Below are 21,334 nucleotides of genomic sequence, written 5' to 3' on the forward strand. Positions count from 1 at the left end.
ATCTAAGGGAGTACTGAATATTAGGTTTTATATTTAATGTCTTCCTTCAGGTGTGATTGAAGTTGCAATTCAGCTACAGTATAGCAGTATAGTAGCAAATTTTCAAGCTAATATTGAAGCAAGCAAGCTATTGGTCCCACTTGAATGTGTTCCAAAATGAGCTCAGGGAGCTCAGAGGGAAGCTCACCTGTTAGTGCCGCGTCATGTTATTATAATTTGTTTTCTTTTCTTTCTTTTTTTTTTTTTTTTTTTTGTACATCAGACAGGATCCTGCCAACAAACCTCCTAAAGGGCAGTCCTGGGCACTTTTACAGTTTTCCTAAATAAACACTTGTATATATATAAACAAAAAAAAAACAAAAAAAAAAAGTGCTTAGCAACTGACCTCGGCTGGCACAGTATGTATTTTATTACCTTTTGTCCAGGAGGACCCGGTGGACCCTGTGAATAAAAAATTGAGAGTTCAGTTCAGTTTAAATATTCAAGACAGGATTTGAAGTCAATTTTAAGGCAAATATGGTGTCATGAAAAACTCAAAATATAGTGGAACCCCTGAAGTTGGACAATTCAGAATTAGAATATAATGGTGCATTGAGAAACAAGTTCAATTTGCTCTGTGATGACATTTGTAACTCAATGTCTCAAATCATCCATTAATCATGAATCCATTCCAGCTTTCCGCAAAATAATTCAACAAAATCTTTTGAAATGTTTATTATTTTTTTTAAATGAAGAAAATAGCTGGCAAGCTGGGGAAATAGCATCTTGAGGCATCTTGGTACCAATAAAAGATGGAGTTGAGGAGTGACAAAAGTCGTCCTTTGTTGCCATCTTGTGGCATTATGAACCATTTTGTGTACAGATTATTTTGCCGTGGTCACATAGATTTTTGGCTGTACCACTTTTGGCCACGAGATGGCAGTGAGTAAACCATCGTTTTGTACCGTGTCGATTTGGAAAGAAGAAGACTGACAGCAGGAACTCAGGAAGTAGGCCGACCGTACTTCAAGGTCAACCTAGCTTCTGTTAAAAATGATCGTGTGCTACATCCTCTGGAATCTTGCTTTATATGTCCACGGAAACTGGCGGCTGTAGATAGATTTTATAATGTACGTCTTTGGGCATGATTATTGATGTATATTGTGAGATGATAAGTTAAATTTGAAGTAGAAATAACGGGATGTTTACTACAAACACAAATTGATCTGTACACTAATAACGTCATGGTCTCATCTATTGCTGTATGTTGTTTATATAAAAATATGACATATATTTAAATGCCAAGGTTGTCTTTAAATAGTGTATTATATATAGCTGATTTCACTTATTGCTGTAGTGGTCTGAAACGTTATCCCTTGATGGAGGTGGGGTTTACTGTATTTACTTGTGTAAACAGGAAGAATGTTAAAACATTGCCTGAACAACAAGGTTGGAACAGATTATTTATGTATTTTTTTAAAATAATTTTTATGGGGGGAAAAAAAGTTATAACAAATCTAGACTTGGTTCGACTTCAGAGGTGTCATTACTGTATGAATTGCATTGTCAACTTACAGGAAGTCCGTCAAGTCCAGGGAATCCATTAGCACCAGGAAATCCATCGTCTCCCTAAAACAAAAACATTTTCAAATAGTTTGAAGCAACACTGAAGTTCATACTCGAGCATTTCAAAACCACTTACAAGCCACATTTGTCAGATATTCATGACAGTGCCTAAAATGTTAACAGTTTGTTCATTCTGACCAGAGATGCAGTGTGACTGGAGGAGTCACAGAAAGACAAAGAAGCAGATGTACCAGAAATAATAATAATAATAAAAAAAATGTTAGTTGTACAAAAATGAGTAAAACAGTGAACAGTTGGGCATCCATTCAAAATGTCAAAATATCAACAAAATGAAACCAAACTTATAATTCTGGTCTAAATGTCTCACTAGCATTCCATTGAGTTTCATTTTCCTTTTCAGAGAAACTATCCAATGATTTTATTGAACATTTTCTCACATCTGTTCCATTGTAGCCCGGAGCACCCAGTGGCCCAGGTGGACCCTGCAGACCCGGAGAGCCCTGTGAATGAAGACGTGCGCTCAATAAACACAACATCATCAGAGAGCAAACGCAGCAATTCGTGAGGTAAATAAACAAGAGTTAAAATGCACCGGTGAACCGTGAGAGCCTGCAAAACCCTCTTTGCCTTCGGGACCCTGGAAAACACACAGCACAATCGTGACTTATTATAATGTTAGATGTCCAATAAACAGGCACAAGGCTGTGATGTGTTTTGTTACCGGATCTCCGGCAGGGCCTTGAGGTCCATTAGGCCCAATGTTGCCCTGCCAAATACAGAGCAAAATAATGATTCCCACTATGGTCTTAACATACAATTACCGTAAATATGCTATTATATTCGTAGGATTGAAATTAGTCTGAAGTGTACCTTTGGTCCGATTGGCCCAGCATGACCGTCACTTCCTTTGCGACCTTCTAGTCCTGTAGGACCGAGGTCTCCTGGAGGACCCCTGTCTCCCTGTGGGGATAAATAAAGATGCCTTGACTTGATTCATAACATATCAGCACATCATTTCCATTTTGATGTGTACACTCATTAACTTATAGATGATTGTAAGTGAAAATAATAGTCACTGTGGGACAAGGTTAAAAAACAATTATTAGCGATATTGTTTTGACTAAAAACTATCCATCCATTTTCACAACCGCTTATTTCTCACAAGGGTCACGGGGGTGCTGGAGCCCATCCCAGCGGGCTTCGTGCAGTAGGCGGGGTACACCCTGAACCGGTTGCCACCCAATCGCAGGACAGAATAAAAACTAAAAATAAAATACAAAGATGTAACTCCCTCTTGCATCTTTAAAACCAAGCACACCATCATGAAGCTTCATGAAGCTTCATTTTTCTATCACTAACAAAAAACAGTTATTTCAACAAAAATAAAATTAATAAATGAATTATTATTATTATTATTATTATTATTATTATACGTAATTATTATGAGGGCCAGAGCAGTGAGCGCTGCAAGGTCCGCATTGTTTCTGTTTAAATGATTAATTTTATTCTCAGTAATGAATCACATTTTGAGGGTCTAAAAATAAAAACCACATTTTGCACACACATTGGGCCTGGTGAAATTATTTATTTTAATAATATTTTTGTCAAATTACAGGACCAGCTCTGGGAGTGGTTGAATATGGATTATTCTTCTCTTCATTCTATTGAGATTCTTGTCTCATTCATTCATGTCTGCCCTTGAGTACAAATGAATAATAAAAAAAAATAAAAATAAAAAATAATCACATCTTCCCAGTAACAGGAAGTCGTTTAGACCAAAGAACTTTAGTTTGGATTTGACTCCATCTGGTACCTCTTAATGAGGGAGGAATCAAGAATGTTGAGAAGCTAATTCCTGTTTGTGTTTGTGTATCTATGCGTGTACTGCAATGCATTAAACATACTTAGGAAAGATGTAAAAAAATGTAAGGCCTGATGGAAAAAATGCTAAACTGTTATAACAGGTGGCAAAACAGTTGCTACTAATCCTATAATTGTTCGTAGAAGAGTACACACACTGAACAAACTTATTTAAACAAAGTAGATGTCTTAGGATTTATTTATTTTTTGAATGAATCAATGAATGTCAAAGATTTATTTGGCTATATTGTAGGGGTGTGAATTGCCTAGTACCTGACGATTCGATTCGTATCACGATTCACAGGTCACGATTCGATTCGATACCGATTAATCCCGATACGAATGGTCACGATTCGATACCGATTAATCCCGATACGAATTTATAAGTCGATTGTTGCGATTTTTTTCCATTCAAATTTAGAAAATACTATCAGTAAATTTGTACATGTACACTGTAAGATTTGTATGAATATATTTATCTAAAACTTGAGGCTTATAACCGTGAGCCACTGTACACAAACAGTTTGCAATCTGTTTCACATTTGAACAGCATTAAAATAAAAATATTAAGGCTTAATGTGCCGTTCATATAACATTCTTCCATGCTCAAGGTGTGAATCCTAAAAAAAAAAAAAAAAAAAAAAAAAAAAAAAAAAAATCGATTCTGCCCATTATTGAATCGATTCGAGAATCGCGCGATGTAGTATCGCGATATATCGCCGAATCGATTTTTTTTAACACCCCTACTATATTGTATATTTAGCCCTGAGATTGACTTGCGACTGGTCCTGCCTGGATTCAGTTCAACCATGAGGATAAGTGCTATAGAAAATTGATAGATGGATGGATGAATTATAGAAGACATCCTATACATTTTTTTCTCCACAATTTTTAAGATGAGATTCCTTATATTCTTTTTCCAAAATACACAAAGGATAAAGTATCAATTTACACCAGTAATGTGAGACGGCTTTCACGGCTGGAGACATTAGAGTCCGATTTTCAAGTTTTGATTGGTAGTTCAGTTTTGAGAAAATTTTAACATTAGTAATTCATGTTTGGTTTGATTTGGTGAAAATTTTTAGCAAAATTTAGGAATGTACTTATTAGACTAGAAAATGGACTAGTCCATTAGGATGGTGAAACGATCAGGATGCGTGAAGCTTTTCTGATGCATGCATTAATAGGGCGGCATGGCTCAGTGGTAGAGTGGTTGTCTCCCATCTGTCAGGTTGTGCGTTCAATCCTCACCCCTGGCTACCATGTCAAAGTGTCCTTGAGAAAGACACTGAACCCAGTGGACCTGGGATTAGCAAAACTAAATATGTATCAAAATTATTACATAGATTTAAAAATTATGATACTGGTTTGTAAATCACTGAATATTCCACATCTGGAATCCATTAATGAAATGCCAATTGAAAATAAACCCATTAAGGGCTCTGAGATCTGCAGACTTGGTTCAAACCAAACATGGTGCATCAGCATTTAGCTGGTATGCTGCATGCACATGGAATAAGCTGCCAACATGTCTTAAATTCTTCTGCACCAATAGCTAGTGCTATTGCTCCGTATTTGTTGATAAATTTTGTTTGCTGAGCTGCCTCCTAACTATTTTTCCGAAAAAGTGACTTGCAACAAATCTAGTGACCTTTTGTGTTATTGACTATAATTGAATGGCACTTGTTCTATTCGCTCCATCAGTGACTTACGACATACAGTACGACTCTTACTTAAAAAAAACACACACAAAAAACATAAGAGATGCTTCACTCACTCTGGTGCCTTTGACTCCATCACAGTGACACGGAGACGTCCCTTTGCATACACACTGAAACACATTACAAATACACAGGTAAATGGCGGAGTTTCCTCTGCAAGCCCAATCGGCTCGTATGGGTGATCAATGCGTTTGATGGGCTTTTCCTGCTGCCTGCGGCGGCGTGTTTATGTGTTTTTGTGTGCCTGCGTGGAGGGAGGGAGGGGGATTTATGGGGTCAATTTCTTCCAATAACAGCAAGCCATCAAATTACACGACGCACTCAGTTGTTATGAACCTTCAGCATTTGCTCAATAGAATGGCACTTAATGGAGGCCAGCAAGCTACTATTTATGATTGGTATTATGTGGCCACTGAAGCGACTATAGATTCGACAAGTTAAAGCTGTGGTTCCCGAATTAGTGTGTCATTGGAGATCATCAAGTTATAAAGTGTCCAAGTTCACCAATTTACTCTAAAACAAATCATTTACTACAAATAACACTGGGCGACAATTTATAACATGAGTTAGGTTTGTGTGTTGATAAAAACTAAAATTGGCATGCTGATTCCAAAACTGCAGTTTTTTTTTGTTTTTTTTAAAATCAACTCTTGTATTAGCGCACATAAAGTACTGCAGGTGTACCTAATGTTGTGGCCACTGTGTCCCTTCCATTGTACTGAAATGAAATCGTGATTTTACTTTGGCGGGATTATATGTGTAATACAGGGCAAGAGGTGGCCATGGTGACCTGATGATAGCATCATAGCATCATCGACCTGGTCGATACCATTTTAGTAGTCAAGTGAAAATGAAATTAAACCTATCATGAAAAATCCAAATGAAAACTCCAAGCGATTATCATCTTGCGAAATTAGCTCAGATAGGCTTCAACCTACCAAGCTCAACACAAAATGGCTGGACGTAAGTTAGGCTTGTTGTTTATGTTGATTTATGCCTCAATGACATTTTAACTGGTGCTGTTCAGTATTTGTGTGTAACTTAGCAACATAGTAGTACATTACACACGCGCTTGAAAAAGTTGCTGATGATTGCACCAAGTGCCGCTAGCTACATATATAAACGGACAAATGAACACTTTTGTTTCACTTAAGTTCAAGTCAATTCTGTTTCTATGTTTGAAAGATTTTAAACAGGCTAGCAGTCAGCTGTAGAATAGATTTCACAATTCTTCTACTGGTCTATAAATGACTGAATGGTTTGAGTCCCGAATATGTGAAAGAAATTCTAATTGAATAAAGCCAGTAGGGCTCTGATATATTCAGACAAAGGTCAATTACTGGAGCCCAGGTTTCGAAGCAAACATGGTGACGCAGCATTTAGGTGTTATGCTGCACACAATATATATATATATATATATATATATATATATATATATATATATATATATATATATATATATATATATATATATATATATATATATATATATATATATATATATATCCATCCATCCATTTTCTTGACCGCTTTTTATTCCTCACAAGGGTCGCGGGGGCTGCTGGCGCCTATCTCAGCTGGCTCTGGGCAGTAGGCAGGGGACACCCTGGACTGGTTGCCAACCAATATATATATATATATATATATATATATTTTAATTTTTGTTTCTTCATTTATTGAACACATAAACCAGCAACAGAAATACTGAAATTAAATTAGAAAAATATTTGTTTTAATGTACATGGTCGTCATTAAGCGCAGTTTACATGATCAAAAGGGAGTAGAAATAAGTGAAAATAATATATATATATATATATATATATATATATATATATATATATATATATATATATATATATATATATATATATATATATATTGAGTCATACACCCTAGTTTAACAGAGAAGAATTTAATGCTCTCCCACTAGATGGCAGAAGGCGCAATTAACCTGATGCCATCTAAGGACATTTGAGGGTAAACGTAAACAAAGTCATCAATATTTAAGTACATTCAAAGTACTCCTTTTCTCTGTTGGTAGCCGATGCCGTGAAATTACGTTAATATAAATAAAATGTCATGTAACCTGTAACTCATTCGAGCAGGTGTGTCAAACTCAATTTTCGCCACATTGTAGCTACACGGTTTCCTTTGGAGGGCTGTTATGACTATGAAACCATATCAGTGTTTCATCACCTCCTCATATTGTTATACAGTTCACAACAAATTGACAAATAACTAATTTTTAAGTTACTGTAATAAGAACCTGAAAACACTTGCAAGTTACAATATCGCAACACTTTTTAGTAGACAAGACAATTTTAAATGTTTTAGGAAGCATGGAAGTTGTTAATAATAATAATAATAATAATAATAACAATAATAGATTCAATTTGTAATGCACTTTTCATCAGCACAATCTCCAATCTCTGTGGTACAGACAGAAAAAAAAAAAAAAAAAAGGGAAGTTGATTTGCTTTTGCGGGCCACATCAAATGATGTGGCGGGCCAGATGCGGCCCCCGGGCCTCGAGTTTGATGGAAGTGCCTTAATGGTTGAGAAGCTCCTTTTCACAAGACTTGAAAGTATTTTGTTTAATTCAGCATTCTGTCCTTTGCCCCCTGAGAGATCTCACACAACGGCCCACCAACACGGTCCGCCAAAAAGCATTTCTGCATGCTTACAGTCGCACAAACAAACTCCTTTTGGTCAGGATGCAAGATGTTGGCAGGCACTCTCGTAGCAAACAAAAGTCGAGGCGAGCATTTTTGATGCAGGGGGGAATACACATTTGACAAAAACTTTTAGTTTTGGTCTCCATATCAAGTTTTCCGAAGCAGTTGACAAATATTCTTACCTTTTTGGCCCCGGTGTCTGCCATCATCACAGCAATCAGGATGAGAGGGAGCAGCCACCCTCTTCTTCCCATGATTTTTTTTTTTTTTTTCCCCGTCTCCCTCTACACACAAATCAGGAGTGACGAGTGCATCCACGCCCGCTCGCCTGGATGCTGCGACTGCGACGCAGCTTCCGCGCTGCTTTGACATTCATGTTCACGCTCCTCGATTGCGTGGCCCCCTGCGAGAGGGGGAGGAGCCAAACGACGTTCAGCCCAAAACGACAAGCTCGTCCTTCATCTGACCAGGCGGCTTTTTTACATTCAGCAGTCACATTGCGACTTGTTGGACATCATCCTGCCTACAATGACTTTAGGCGTCTGAATTTGGGTAAGTGTGAACTTTTTTTTTTTTTTTTTTTTTTTTTACAGATTAAAATGAGTACTGATTTCGTGAGATGAAGAGAGCGAGATGTTATAACTTTGTTTACTTCTTAACTAAGAGGCTTTTTATTAATTCAGTGTTTCCTGCAACATTTGCATCTGTTACAGGTGGAAGTGTTGCATTCACTGACCTGTTCAGATGGAGGTCAAGATGAGCTTTCCATGTTCAGTTTTGACATGGTGTGCCCTCAGGTCAGATGATCTACAATTACAATTTTTTTCATTTGGATTTCCTCATTCACATTGACAATGACTGACCCTCGAAGGATGTGCTTTTGAATTGTTGTTTATGCATTTTGTATTTCATTCACGAGTATGAAATCACTATCATGTTGTTTCATTAGTTCTGTGATGTGCTAATTCTAGTGTGAGCAATATTTTGTAGTCAACAATATATTTATTTATCAGACAATACAAAAAGCAGTTTCTTTATTTTAACTTGTATTTTAATCTTGTTCAACGTGGCAAACACATACAGTAATCAAAGATGTATTATTTGATTAAACAAATATTTGTCAAACTCAAATCTCTCTTTACTGTAAATGGGACTCTCTAATATGACTTTAATATTTATAACGGAGCAGTAAAACACGGGGAAAAAAACATGTAAATTTATTTTTTTTTGACAATTTTTATATTGTTAGAATTTTTGCTTAACCCATTTAGATGATTGCAGTGGAACATGACATATTTGCGTGTCTATACCAATAAAAACGCATCATTTGGATGATGTCAACATTTCTGGTTCATGATTGCACCCTACCTAACCAATCACAATTGCAAATTGATTTGCAGGACGTTCATGTTAAAAATGTTACATATAAGCTGTAAGGTTACAACACATTAGAGCCAAATTATCCTGGCGTCCACTATAACAAATAAAAACATGAGACAAGCCCATTTTTATTTTAACATGTTCTTATGTGAGAGTCAAAATAAGTTAAAAAAAAAAAAAAAAATTGTGGGTCTGAAGGGGTTAATTTGGAGTTGGGGTCAGTGGCCTACAGCAGTGTGGTCCTCAAAATATGTGTACATGTACCCCTGGAGATTTTAAAACACATTTAAAAAGTAGCATCCATGCAAAATTCCTTTTAAATAATTGTTATATTATGTAAATATTTCAAGAATCTATAATTTCCGAAAATGAATTTTAGATTTAGTAGGCTATTCAATTTCATTGTCCTAAAAAACAAAATGGTTCAACCCAACCTGTCATATGCCACCTGTCAATCTTTTCAGAACTTTATTTAAAATTAGGTTAGTACTTCATTTTGAGTACATATCTTAACTACAATTTCACAATTTACACTTCACTTTAAAGTGAAGGACACTTTACGATATGATCATTTTTATGTTCACAGATTTTTATTTGTAATTAAGTTCTTTCTTTCTTTTTTTTTAAAGTTATATCTTTTCAATAACCAAATAGTTCAAGAGGCCACTGTACTTTTTTTTTTTTAATAAATCTGACAATGATGCACTGTCTCTCTTTTTTTTTTTTTTTTTTCAACCAAAACTGCTTTGCACTGGTTAGGGGTACCTGACTGAAAAAAAGAATACATTAGTTAGAGGGTACATTAGTTAAAAAAAATAAAATAAATAAAAAATAAAAATAAAAAAGGGGATGGGCTACAGGCAGAGAAAATAATTTTTTAAAATATATTTTAGAAAAATATCGAATAAAATACTACAGAGGCCTAACCTGCTATCGCCCTGTCACAGATTTATGTAAGGGCTATAGCACCCCCTAGCACCAGTGTAGCACCATTGCCCTTTTTTATTTTATAATCACTATTAGTGTTGTTCCGATACCGTTTTTTTGGCCCCCGATACAAGTATTGGCCAATGCCGATACCATACCGATACCTAAGTTTTTTTTTTTGTTTGTTTGTTTTTTTTTTTTACATGAAAAAGCTGTCCTGTCATTGGTTCAGAGCATTCAAGGGCCAATCGGATTTCTTAGATCGGCATGCAGTGAACATGTCGCATATCAGTGAATGTTGTGCACGAGCAAGGCACAAGATGCTGCATCCAAAATCATATATTAGCGTTGGAATTAATGGTATTGGCATGTTACTTGTTAGTACTCACCGATACCGATACCACTTTTTAATGCAGTATCGGTGCCTCTGCCGATACCAGTATCGGTATCGGAACAACACTAATCACTATACCTGTAGAGTAAAGAAATATCAACATACTTCGTAGTCTATGTGATGCAGCTAATCCTGGTTCATGAACACTGCCGAGTAACAAGTAGCTGGATAAAGTGGCAGGATGTGGAACAAGGTGGCAAGCAACTCTTAATGCTAGCTAGCTCAAATTTAATTTCGTTTGGGAAATCTTACGACAGATCACAGATCATTTGTGTTGGACGGGGAATCAGAGTGTTAAAAGGTACATCAGACGGGTTATGTTATGTTGCTACCCCACCAAATGTGTTCATGAATGACTTTTCTATAACTATACGACCTTTAAAATTGTGTGCTCTCAGTAGTGACATTGGTAATGCATTCACTTCCAAATGTACACGTTTTCAACTTCACATTCCCGACTGAGGGAGTGATGTCACGAGTGTGTCGTGTGACGTTATCGGTGCGTTGATGACTCATCACGCGTCCATGCCGCGCTACACAATGAGAGCGAAGTTCACGTTTTCAAGCTGCAAATGTGAGTTTTTTGTCAGCTAAAAGCAAAAATATTAAGGTTTGAATATACAATTTGTGCTCTCGACAGTGTTATCTAGCTTCAATAATTTTATGTCAAAAAACAAACAAACAAATCTTAGCACAGTATGGTTTTCATCTTAAAAAGAAAGTTTCACCAAATTGTGATCCTCAAATGACATTGTTAAATTCATAAACAATATACATTATAAATGTTGAGTCATTCTAATGTTAATAGTAAAATATGTCAAGTAAAAATTTTATTTAATTTTATTATTTTTTATTATTTTTATTATTATTATTTAATTTTATTATAATTTTATTATTAATTTTATTTAAAAAAATATGTTAAGTGAAGATGTGAAAGACTGAATTCTAAAAAAAAAAAAAAAAGTAGCCCATTTATCCATCCATCCATCCATCCATCCATCCATTTCCTTGATCGCTTATTCCTCACAAGGGTCATGGGGGGTGCTGGAGCCTATCCCAGCTGGCTTTGAGCAGTAGGCGGGGGACACCCTGGACTGGTTGCCAGCCAATTGCAGAGGATGTCTTTAATTTACTTTTAATAATACGTCATTTATTAACGTAATATTTATGTTAAGCAGGGTTGTCTGTGTCTGCGGAATGTACAAACTATTGAATTTGTTACCTAAATTAATATTAAATTCAAATAATTGACTAAATTATTTTTTTAAATCACGTAATCAGTAAAAGACCTTCAAAGTTACCTTTTCAGGGTGGCAACACTGGCCCTTAGACTGTATCACAACAATCCTAAACACACTTCTTGACTGTTTATGCAGGCGATCAACACATCTGCGCACTCGTAATTTGCAGACGGTTTCAACTGAAATTGACCTTTTGCAGTCTAGATGCTTCATGGAAAGCTAATTTCCCGAATGCTACGAATCCATTTGGAGTTTTTCGCCATTTATCTTGGGGTGATGCGTTGTCTTGGATTCTATTGCCAATAAGGTGCACCTTCATTCATACTGTATTATCTTTGCAGGTGGATCCTCGTCCTGCTCATCACGGCACAGCAGCTTAATGCAGTAAGAATTCACCTTGTCTTATTTTCCCAACTGTTCACCAATACAACAGCTGCGCCTGTAAAGCAGCACAGCCTACTATTATAAATATGACGCAACGTGGCTGTTGCGTTTTCCTTCGTAACGTCTCCTCGATAATGTCAGCTGCAATTATGTTGCAAAGCATCTCAGCGACTCATGTTGCGAGCCAGTTTTAGTGCACAATGTAAACTTTATTACTGTGTTATGGCGTGATTTTTGATAGGGCAGCTGTATAATGAAAGCAAGCGTAAACAACTTGAACTGTCCAGAAGTTTCTAAAAGCGTCTGGTTCCTACACTGCCACAGTACAATTCATTCATTGGTATCACTTCCATACACATGATGTTTATTAAATGGCTTTTTGAGAACTTTTTTATTCAGTAACCTATTTCCTTCTTATTATATAGCAAGCTATTGGACACTTTTATCACCAGAAATTTAGATCTGTATGTTTCTTGTTTTTACTGTAAGTGATGCCTTGAGATATGAACTTTAAATTAGACTAGTGTCATAAAATAGTTTTGAGGTGAACTAAAACTAATTTTGTGTGTGTTAAATCAAGGAAAATAGTGGGAATCGTCGTGATCTTGAAACCGTGAAACTGAACACCGCATTTTCACAGTTTCCCATCCAAGTTTACGATCGTGTATTTCTATTAATTTTTATTGACATACGTTATATATGTGTAGGATTATACATTTTCTTTTATTAGAAAGTAACCTATTGTATTAAATATGAAATAACTGATAAGATATAAAGAATAAAGGGTAGTACTTGATAAGTTTTTAACTTCTTCCGACTCCCTTTGAACATATAAATTATTATTATTATTTTTTTTTTTGAAGAGCTCAGAATTGTTCATTCGGTAGTCTTACCGATGCAACATCTTGTCATCATTGCTCTTTTTTTTTATTTTTTATTTTTTTTTTTTTTTGTGTGTATGTGTGCGTGCGTTCTTCAAAAAAAAAAAAAAAAAAAAAAAAAAAAAATAAATAAATAAATTATTTTTTGTATGTTTCTTTTTTTTATTTTACTTTTAACTTTCTTTGTTACTTGTTTAAATATATATAAATCATATATATATACTGTATATATATATATAAATATAAATATATATATATATATATATATATATATATTTATTTATTTATTTATATATATATATATATATTTATTTATATATATATATATATATCCATGATGGGATTAACTGGAATAGCCCTAAAATGGTTCAGGCCCTAGAGGAAAGAAAGTGGTAATTGGAAGTTTTAAATCTGATCAAAAGACCACGAATTGGGGCATTTCTTGGACCCCTTTAAGTCAAATGTTTCAGAACGCCAATGTTGTTAACATGGCTATGCAAATAGAAAAAATTCCACCCGTTCAATAAACATGTTGCCACTGGCTAGACTCGAGCAGAAAATAACAATAAGAAGATTGCTGTGAGAAAGCACCTAGTCACTGTCTTTGAAACCAAAGACAGAGGGTGTGGGGTGGACTCTCACCTGACTTCCAACAATCAGATCAAATCAATAACTAAAACGATACATCATACAGTACTGGTCAAAAAATAGTGATACAAAAATGACCATATGTAACAAGAATGTCACTCAATAGTGTGAAGGCCTCCACCAAGACCACTTGGTTTAGAAAACCAAGAAAAGTGAAAGCATTTTGACTCTGGGGTGTGGATGGTTCCATTTTTATGCTCTCATGATAAGAAACAGTGAAAAATGAATTACCGTTTCCTCATCCTTTCGTCCAAATCCCCACCAACTAAATGGCTCTGCTTGCCTACTAAGAGTTTGGAATTTGGTCATTAAAACTGCAAAGCTAATGATGGCCTGAGGCTTTTACACATTTTACACATTACAGTAAATTAGGGGTGTGAATTGCCTAGTACCTGACGATTCGATTCGTATCACGATTCACAGGTCACGATTCGATTCGATACCGATTAATCCCGATACGAATGGTCACGATTCGATACCGATTAATCCCGATACGAATTTATAAGTCGATTGTTGCGATTTTTTTCCATTCAAATTTAGAAAATACTATCAGTAAATTTGTACATGTACACTGTAAGATTTGTATGAATATATTTATCTAAAACTTGAGGCTTATAACCGTGAGCCACTGTACACAAACAGTTTGCAATCTGTTTCACATTTGAACAGCATTAAAATAAAAATATTAAGGCTTAATGTGCCGTTCATATAACATTCTTCCATGCTCAAGGTGTGAATCCTAAAAAAAAAAAAAAAAAAAAAAAAAAAAAAAAAAAAAAAAAAATCGATTCTGACGATTATTGAATCGATTCGAGAATCGCGCGATGTAGTATCGCGATATATCGCCGAATCGATTATTTTTAACACCCCTACAGTAAATATACCCAAAGTTTTGCATTGGCCCAGGTTTTGCCTGAGCTGAAAGGAAAACGTGCAATTGGCTCAAGTTTATCGTATATAAACTCCTCCAAATATTTTTGCGCTGTAGGCAAAACATTTATTTGCCGGAGAAACTATTTGGAGAAATATAAAGCTTCTGCAGGTCAGCGTCCTTATTTGGCCATTTTGTCAACGCTGACCTGTTGGAGGCATTTCTGCAGGAGTTGACGACTTTCCCCAGGGAGGTCCTCGTGTTCTTCACCTGCAAAAATTGTGAGGGAGGGCCTAAACAGGACTTTATGTGAGGTCCCCACTTGACACACTCTGACCATGTTGTTTGCCTTATGCACACACAAACACTTCCTCTTCTCTTAATCTTGCTAATATGGAGCTTCTAATTGAGATGCATTTTTGTTGTCCTTATTCAGGGGTATGTTGACGGCCCATGCGACAAGAGTAACTGCACTCTATGTCAATGCTTTCCTGCCAAAGGTGCACGGGTAAGAAGAATCTCATCAAGATTGTTCATCATCATTTTTACTTTGAACTTACTTCACTTCTGTTGACAACTTATTTCATTTACATGCAGCATACCAGTTTAATACCGCGTCACAATGTTTGCTTTGAAACCTTGAAATCTGGAATACAAAGTAACAACAGGAGAAAAAGGAACAGCTTGCATAAATGAATGGAGACAGGAAACTTCGACGTACTGACAAAAATGCCACTCACAAACTCTCGTTATTGCATGGTGCAATTCTAGATGACAGAATAAAGGCCTATAAGGATGAATTAAGAGTGACTAGGGAATATAAGTTAGCACGTCCGCCTCCCAGTTCTGAGGACTCCGGTTCAAGTCCAGGCTCCGGCCTTCCTGGGTGGAGTTTGCATGTTCTCCCCGTGCCTGTGTGGGTCTTGTCCAGGTACTCCGGTCTCCTCCCACATTCCAAAGACATGCATGGCAGATTATTGGGCGCTCCGAATTGTCCCTAGGTGTGCTTGTGTGTGTGTGGATGGTTGTTCGTCTCTGTGTGCCCTGCGATTGGCTGGCAACCAGTCCAGGGTGTCCCCTGCCTACTGCCCAGAGCCAGCTGAGATAGGCGCCAGCACCCCCCGCGACCCTTGTGAGGAATAAGCGGTCAAGAAAATGGATGGATGGATAGGCAATATAAGAGTGACTATTACAGGACCATAGCAACTGCATAGCAGCTGACAACATCATCGTAAGGGCCATAGTAACTGTATTGCAACTTCAAAATAAGAATGACTAGACAGAATAAGAGTGACTATTACAGGAACATAGCAACTGCATAGTAACTGACTACACAAATAAAAATGACAAACATATCTTCATCATAAGGGACATAATACTACCATAGAACATTTTTGTTAACATCTTATCATGCACAACCTATTAAATATTATTAATGTATTTACTGTAGCTATCGGGCATCACAGCCCTCCACTTTTTTTGACATTCTTTTTCACACTACACGCCCTTAAATAGCATTGTGGGCTGTGTCAAATGCTATTTTTAGTATATCTAGTGGCATCTAAAAAATGGAACGTCACAAATGGCCTCCGTGCCGTCAGTTGGACAACCCTGCCCTGTTTTAGCCTGCACATTTTTGCACGTTTTTGGACGGCTTTCTTTGAGACAGCCGAGCTTGTGATCTTTGGTGCCCTCTGCTGGTGAGAACAAGGTTATATTGAATTTATGTGTTTAATGACGCTTTTGGATATTGGGCTACTTATTTATGCTTTGCTGCCATTATGGTATATGTTTAGGAAATTCATGTATATATGTTTTTGGCAAATGTAAACATGTCTAAGTGCACTTGTATATATAACCAGTTTTATACATTTTATTTTAAAAATAGTAAATTAGTATTGTATTAATAATGAAAAAGTTTAAATATATAAAGTCAAAGGGGTAGGACTAGATAAGTTTCTAACTTCTTCCTACTCCCTTTTGAACATGTAAATGCTATGATTGATTGATGATTTTACTGGGATTTTCTTTTCATTTGATTTCTGTTTTTTTCTACTGTTGGCTTGTTTTTATGTTCAATAAATCAAATCAAATCAAAATCAAAACTCTAAAAACAGCCAAAGGTTGACAAGACCAGTATGTAAGGCCATTTGCTCCTAAAAGGTGGAATACTCCTGAGCAATTACCCTTTCCCCACTTCTAAAATGATAGTTACTCACCTCTCTTAAAAAAAAAAAAAATCTATGCCAGTGACAGAGTGACAGGCAGAACTATTACAAGTACAATAAACCTCTCCTGTTGCCATTCATACAATAAAATGAGTTTTAAGTTCTACTAATGCAGACCCAGGTTTACACTGAGATAGTAAATGTGTGAGTAACTTGAGAAGAGAGCGTCGTTATTTCAGTTTAAATAAATTTTTGTGACATTAGTGTTTGGTTTTCAAATGGAAAATACAGTACAGTATGCCTTGGTGAGACGCAGTTTTACCTGTACAATGTGCAGACCAAGCTTTGGCGCCCTCTACTGGTGACTCAGATCTTGTGCTCTGGAAGGAATAATGACGTACAACACGTGTCAAGATCCGGTCCTCGAGGACCAGAGTCCTGCATGTTTTCTAGGTTTCTCTACTCCAACGCACCTGATTCAATGATCAGGGTAGTTATCAGGCTCCTGCAGAGCATTCGGATGAGCTTAAATATGAATCAGCTGTGTTGAAAGTGGGAAACCTCCAAAACCTGCAGGACTGTGGCCCCTGAGGACTGTAGTTTGACACCTATCAACCTATCAGTGGTTCTGAACTGCTCTTAAGAAATCATGACAAAAAGTGAAGAATAAATAAGTGAATGAAGCACCAGAGTGACTGACCCATTTTATTTGTAGGGACAGCCCGGTAAAACTGGCAAGCAAGGATCTTCCGGGCCCACGGGACCATGGGGCAGTGAGGGGCCGCTTGGCGAGAAAGGCAGGCCGGGCTTACAGGGATTGCCAGGCCCAGAAGGGCCTACAGGAGCCCAGGTAGACTCTTCAGCATTTTATTTAGAATTCAATGTCATGATATAATGTGATGTAATGAATAATGATGTTTTTTTTTTTCTTCCCCTTTTAGGGCAACACTGGGGATCCCGGTTTGCCTGGTCGTGATGGTTCATATGTAAGTGAAGATTAGTTTAGGAGTCCTCTCACTTCTTCTACAATCTTTGTTTACAAGGGACATATTTTTAGGGTCAACCTGGAGCAGTTGGTGAGCCAGGTTTGCCTGGCAAGGACGGTTTTCCTGGGGCTAAAGGTCAACCTGGTGTCCCTGGTATTCCTGGTGTGGATGGTCTGAATGGGCCAACTGTGAGTAGAACATTCCCATTCGGAATAATAAAACTAAACAGTGAACCCTGTATATTTGCAGAGGTGTTTTTTTTTTCTCCTGTTTCTTTGTTTTGTTTTTATTTCCGTTATTTGTCGAAAAAACACCCTCACTCGCCTAGTCGTTTTTGTGCTCAGGCCAAAGCTTCAACAATCTGGTGCCATCTTTATGCCAATGAACTGTTGAAGTGATTTGAGGTGCTTCATTTAGACAAAAGTAGTTATTTGCCACCATCTTCTGGTACGTCTAGTCAATTACAGTATAGTATAATTAAACCTCTGCGTTTGCCTGGCAACCAGTCCAGGGTGTATCCCGCCTACTGCCCAGAGCCAGTTGAGATAGGCTCCAGCACCCCCCACGAACCTTGTGAGGAATAAGCGGTCAAGAAAATGGATGGATGGATGGATGGATATAAATAAACCTTTTTGGGCGTGCCTTGATTACTCGCAGATTTTTTCCCTCTACGCAAAAGGGCTCGGTCCATGTCCACAAAAATAACTACAGTGGACCCCAGCTATTCAAGGGGTGATAATGATCAGGGGGGGTGGGGGGTTCACGATTCCACCAATAGCGAAAATCTGCAAATGTTTGGCGGCAATTATATTGCCGTTGAAAAAATAATTTGGAGTTAGTTGTCGTTTTTTTTCTTTTACTCACTAAAAATCTTGAATGGGTGAAGATATACAGCCAGTAAGTGTTTTTCACAAAAAAAAAAGAGGTTGTTAGCAAAACATAAAAAAAGACAAAAAAGAATACATAATAATAATGATAATGGTAATAATAATAATAATAATAATAATAATTATTATTATTATTATTATTATTATCATATTATTATTATTATTATTATTATTATTATTATATCATTAGTAATACTACTACTACTACTACTACTACTACTAATAATAATAATAATAATATTTATTGTTATTATTATATTTTTTAAGTTTTACTTACTAACCCCAGGAATTATTTCTGAGCGTGTATAGGAAGTAATCGTTTCTCCTTTTCAGGGATTTCCTGGTGTAAAAGGTCTTAAAGGAGAACCTTCATATGCTGAGTCACTTCCTGGTCTTCCTGTAAGATTTATTTTATTTTTTTTGTAAAATCATGTCATCGTTACCATTTCCATTGACAGAATTTAATTGTTATTGGGGTTTTCTTTCCTACAGGGAGATCCTGGTCGCCCAGGAGTCCTGGGTCTATCTGTATGTACTGTATATTCTCTTCACATTTTGATGCAATGGAAACTCTAAAGTTGAGCAATTTGGAGAATTTGGAGCTCCTCCAAAATATTCTGGAGCCTGTTTTAAAACAAAGTTAAACTATACAAACAAATCCCGTTCAAACTGCTTCCTCGACAATCGTGCCATGTTTTTGTGGTTCAATGAAAAAGTTGTCTTCATTATATCTTACCTCTGTGAAAATAAAATAAAATAAGATAAGAACTTTGAAAATCTTGCTCCCTCTAATTATAATATGCATTCATTTCTATTCATTCAGGGTCCAATAGGAGTCACCGGAGCTAAAGGCGACATTGGGGCTCCAGGTCTACCTGGAAATCAGGTCAATATACTGTAAATTATTTAATATAATAACTGCAACGCGAATACCACAGCCATTTAGTGGTCATTAATGCCACTGTTGCTCCACTCAGGGCTCGAGAGGGTATAAAGGTGTCCGAGGACCACCAGTGAGTTACTTGCTATGCAGGCATTGTGATTTTGTTCTGGCTGTTAAAATCGAGAATACAAATAGACATGACTCGAGGATAAGAAAAAAAAAATGTGTTTGTACAGGGTGACCCTGGAAGACCAGTGCCAGGCGAAGCAGGAGATGATGTAAGTCAGTGTGTGGGTTTCACTTTGTACACGTTATGCAAACATCTTCACCAATTTCATTCCATGGACTGTCCCAGGGTGAACAAGGCCCACCCGGGGAACAAGGACCAGAAGAATTAATTCAGTTCCTCCCCGGCTACCTCCCACCCAAAGGTGACAAGGTGTGTGCGAATCCTTGCCACTGATTTTGTTAAGCATCTTTTCATTCATTTCACTTCACCGACATCTATCCATTTTTGTGTATTCCAGGGAGACAAAGGTCAACCGGGGCAATGTGGACCAAAGGGCCGACGAGTGAGTTGAAATGTTTTGGCGCAGACAGAAAAATGTGACTTCATGATTTTGACATGTATATTTTTTAAAGGGTGAACGAGAAGACTCCTTCGTTCAAGGAATGAAAGGAGAGGAAGGAATTCTCGGTTTTCCTGGACCTCGGGCAAGTCATTTACAGCGGTGACACAGAAAATTAACTTCATGCTAAAACGCAGTGGGAAAGGCCTTAGATCAGGGGTGTCAAACATACGGCCCGCGGGCGGACCGGATCAGGCCCGCAAGACAACTTTGTAAAGTAAAAAAAAAAAAAATTTGTAATGTCGGACCAATTAATCAGCCAACCACAATCAAATATATAAATTTGTCATTTCACAAGCAGTCCTCAGATGAGTAATGTAACTTGTACATGGAATCGCCCTGGAAGTCATTAGTTTACACACAACTTAAAGTTAAGGTTTGTTTAAAAAAAAATAAATAAATAAATAATTTTTTTTTTTTTTTTAAATCATAGACTAACATAAACGTGTTAAATACAACACAATTTCCATTACTGGTAACACAAATACATATGACAGGGATTAACGTCTTCATAACGTCATTAACTGCGCCACACAATGCATTCTGGGAACTATATATATGCAAAACAGCTCGATTTAACACGTCCGGAACTCATACAGGCAAAGTGTTGCTGTGTTTCATTTGCATTCGTGTTATTTCTTTAAACATTAAATTACAGTTGAGCTCCGTAATTTAGGGCTGGCCCAAAGATCGCAAAAATCTGCCTATAATTGACGGCAATTGTTTTTAAGTTATATACCATTATTTTACCGATTCAGCCCATTTAGTAATATATTTTCCTCCATGCGGCCCCTGAGTTAATATGAGTTTTACACCCCTACCTTTAGGGGGTGCAGTTTATATACCAGTGCACTCAAACTATTGGATTCTTCTAACAAACTTCTTACAATATTATTTTGGTACCTCTCTCGCTCTCTCTTTTTTTTTTTTTTTTTTTTTTTTTTTTAGGGTTTTCAAGGGATCCCTGGTAATCCAGGACCTCCAGGACCCGAGGTACTACCAGTAAAATATGAGTAAACAAAATGTTTACCAGTAAGATATGTAAATTATATATGTTGATGTTTAGGGTTTACCAGGGGACCCGGGGCCCCCAGGTTTCAACGGACCAAAGGTGAGTGTTCCTTGTAAATCTTTTCTTTTTTTTTTTTTTTTTTTTTTAATTTAATTGAACATGATTGCAGGCTTCCATAATAAATAAAAAAAATACTTGAATCTGCCTTTTTGTGACATTTA

General features: G+C 36.7%; 1 protein-coding gene across 1 annotated transcript in view; it reads left to right on the forward strand.

Moving 5' to 3' along the window:
- Positions 1–983: 983 nt before the first annotated feature.
- Positions 984–21,334, forward strand: part of LOC144014884 (uncharacterized) — a 34,434-nt gene continuing 14,083 nt past the window's right edge. Inside the window, exons 1-19 of the mRNA XM_077515203.1 lie at positions 984–1,109; positions 2,020–2,132; positions 8,122–8,374; positions 8,536–8,619; positions 12,106–12,148; positions 14,985–15,056; positions 17,432–17,566; positions 17,658–17,702; positions 17,774–17,890; positions 18,923–18,988; positions 19,082–19,117; positions 19,413–19,475; positions 19,567–19,602; positions 19,709–19,750; positions 19,828–19,911; positions 20,000–20,044; positions 20,115–20,186; positions 21,050–21,094; positions 21,168–21,212. Of these exons, the coding sequence (XP_077371329.1) occupies positions 8,567–8,619; positions 12,106–12,148; positions 14,985–15,056; positions 17,432–17,566; positions 17,658–17,702; positions 17,774–17,890; positions 18,923–18,988; positions 19,082–19,117; positions 19,413–19,475; positions 19,567–19,602; positions 19,709–19,750; positions 19,828–19,911; positions 20,000–20,044; positions 20,115–20,186; positions 21,050–21,094; positions 21,168–21,212 (999 nt within the window). The 5' untranslated portion in view covers positions 984–1,109; positions 2,020–2,132; positions 8,122–8,374; positions 8,536–8,566. The remainder of the gene's footprint in view (positions 1,110–2,019; positions 2,133–8,121; positions 8,375–8,535; positions 8,620–12,105; positions 12,149–14,984; positions 15,057–17,431; positions 17,567–17,657; positions 17,703–17,773; positions 17,891–18,922; positions 18,989–19,081; positions 19,118–19,412; positions 19,476–19,566; positions 19,603–19,708; positions 19,751–19,827; positions 19,912–19,999; positions 20,045–20,114; positions 20,187–21,049; positions 21,095–21,167; positions 21,213–21,334) is intronic.

Source organism: Festucalex cinctus, chromosome 1 (genome assembly GCF_051991245.1).
Source record: "Festucalex cinctus isolate MCC-2025b chromosome 1, RoL_Fcin_1.0, whole genome shotgun sequence".
NCBI lineage: Eukaryota > Metazoa > Chordata > Actinopteri > Syngnathiformes > Syngnathidae > Festucalex > Festucalex cinctus.